This window comes from Octopus bimaculoides, chromosome 22 (assembly GCF_001194135.2).
Source record: "Octopus bimaculoides isolate UCB-OBI-ISO-001 chromosome 22, ASM119413v2, whole genome shotgun sequence".
Classification (NCBI taxonomy): domain Eukaryota; kingdom Metazoa; phylum Mollusca; class Cephalopoda; order Octopoda; family Octopodidae; genus Octopus; species Octopus bimaculoides.
In genome coordinates, this window is record NC_069002.1 from 28,941,057 (window position 1) to 28,943,700 (window position 2,644).

The 2,644-nt window shown below is 37.3% G+C and overlaps 1 protein-coding gene across 1 annotated transcript in view; it reads right to left on the minus strand.

Annotated features, from left to right (window-relative positions):
• The window catches only part of LOC106876829 (multidrug resistance-associated protein 1-like), a 10,122-nt gene that overhangs the window by 4,934 nt on the left and 2,544 nt on the right, over positions 1 to 2,644 (minus strand). The window contains exons 2-3 of the mRNA XM_014925545.2: positions 1,549 to 1,695; positions 1,021 to 1,179 (exon numbers count right to left, since the gene is read on the minus strand). Of these exons, the coding sequence (XP_014781031.1) occupies positions 1,021 to 1,179; positions 1,549 to 1,695 (306 nt within the window). The remainder of the gene's footprint in view (positions 1 to 1,020; positions 1,180 to 1,548; positions 1,696 to 2,644) is intronic.

The following is a 2,644-nucleotide window of genomic DNA, read 5'->3' on the forward strand; positions in this document are numbered from 1 at the left end:
ACATGAACTCTTGACCATGAGCGCTGGCCAACCCATGCCAGCATGAAAAATGGATGCTAAACAATAACACACGTGTGTGTGTGTGTGTGTGCATATGTTTGCATGAGTGAGAGTGCTTGAGTGAGAGTGCTTGCGTGAGTGAGTGAGTGTGTTTGCGTGAGTAACTGAGTGTAGAAGATATCATGCAGAGATGTCATGTAGAGGGAATGAACCTGGAACCATGTGGTTGGGAAGCAAGCTTCTTACCACACAGCCACGCCTGGACCTATTGCTTGCAATCTTCCATGAAAACATGCCCATCCATTGAGCTGTTTGTGTTGAAGGGATCAAGCAAGGGGTATATATTACCTTGTATGAAAACAGGTAATGATTAGGTTGGTGACAAAAAGAACATCCAGAGGAACAAAATCTGCCTCTAATTTTATCTGACCCATGTGGAAAAAGAAAAAGAAAAGGGATGTAAACGATGATGATGAATTAAGTGAAACGAGATATTTAAGAGTGAAGTGTCATGGTCATGGATACATCCAAGGTCATACTGGAACACAAAAACCTTGACCTCTCTCAGTTGGTTGTCCAGTAATTTTGGGGCTGTTTGCACTCTCTCATTTTATATATTTTAGTCAGGTGAGTAAAGTAGTTCCCAGGACCCATTTCTGAGTCTCCAAGATCAACTTTGCCTTTCACCATTTCAAGATCACTAAAATACCAGTCATATACTTGGGTAAAGTTTTCTCTTTCTCTCTCTCAAATTATTTCTTTCTGTCTGTGCATCTTTCTCTCTTCTGGAAGAAGAAATAATTTGTGGTCAGACTTGGAGATGGAGGAGCTCTTCCAGGTTTAAAAAAACAAAAAAATACCCTAGAAATATTTTATGTTCTGACAGCATCCAGAGAACTCCATCAGGGGTCAAGGGCCTCAGGTAAGTCAAGAGTAGTCAAAATACCTTTATGGAGTAAAATGTTTAAGAGGAAGATGTTGCAAATAGCTGGTGTTTAACGACGAACAAAATATTTTTACCTGTGGAAGAATTGTGAGCTTGGTTCGAAGATCATGGAGACCCATATTAGCTATGTTGTGGCCATCAATTACAATGCAGCCTTTATCAGCTTCAATAATACGAAACAATGACAGTGTTAACGATGACTTGCCAGCTCCAGTACGTCCAACAATGCCCATCTACAACAAAAGAAATTAATATCAAGAAATTGACATTGCACTGAAGATGGCATTAAGTCGGTGACAAGGTTGGTTCAATACCTGGCCGAGGTATTTCACTTATCCTTCATACCAACAACTTTTAGTAGTTTTGGTATTTCAGCACGAACAAAAAACAAAACCAAAAAAAAAAATTGATTGGTAATGCCATGTTTAAATCTCTCAATGTGTATGGAACATTCAAGAGAACAGATGAGTATAAAAACGATGGCAACCTATTTCTGTAAAATATGAAACATCATAGTAACAGAAGAAGAGTTTGGTCAGGTTTATTTGATTTGTTATTTGTTATTTGAATAATAAAAGTTTTGAATAAATCAGAAATCTAACCTTTTCCTTTGGTTTTATGGTACAGCTTATTCCCTTTAAGACAAGATCCAAACCACTTCTGTAACGAGTCCTGTAGTCAATGAATTCAAGCTGTCCTTTATCGGGCCAGCTATCTGATGGCTTTTTCTCTGGAATATGCCATTCAGCCTGAAGAGAAACAGATTAAAGAAAATAAGTAAGTTTCAAGGAAGAAGAAGAAAGATTTCTTCAGTTTTTGAAGAAAAAAAAAAAAGAGTTAAAACTAGGAATATATACAAATGTAAATAGACTCCATTTTTGAAAGATTTTTATCTAGAAACAAATGTCATTTGATGCATTTAAATGCTTAATCAAGTATTTAATAAACCTACTACCTTGTGCAGTTTTTAATAATTTAACTAGATTGGGCATTGTACTAATGAGTAGTGGACACACAGATATACCAGTATACCGAGGGATGTCTGTCTACTTTTTATATATGTGTGTGTGTGTGTGTGTGTGTATCTATTCCAGCAAAGGTGGTACTCCAGCATGACCCCAACCTCTGGTTGAAACTAATAACATAAAAGAGAGACCACACCCATACACACAATCTGAAGGAAAGTTGGATGACCTGAAAAGGATGCATGGAGGATGAAGCGAAAGCAATCAGCCTCCCTTGGTATGAAACCAAGGAGGGCAGACCAAGATCGTATCCACTGGCATGAAAAGATCATGGCCCTATGCTCCTTACAGAGTTATGGGGACTAACGACACACACACAAAGAAAGAACATGTGCAAAATTAGGTTAAGTACTTGAAACCAAAAGTAGAGTAAATACTATTTCATTGACCCCTTACAAAAAACTTCAAAAACTGTTACTCAGAGTATCAGCCTGTATAATCATAACTGTCTGATGAATGGGCATGCGAAACCCTTGAGGAACAATGAGATTTTGCAGTTTTAATAAAATATACACACACATATTTAATACCACGAAGCTGCTATGATGTCTTGGATACCAACTGATGAGAAAATCAGCTGCAAATGTTCCTGGTATTGCGTTTTTGTGTCTCTTGTTTTTGCTCAGTTTTCATCTATTTTCCCTTCTCTGTTTAACTTTTGAAATATATATAT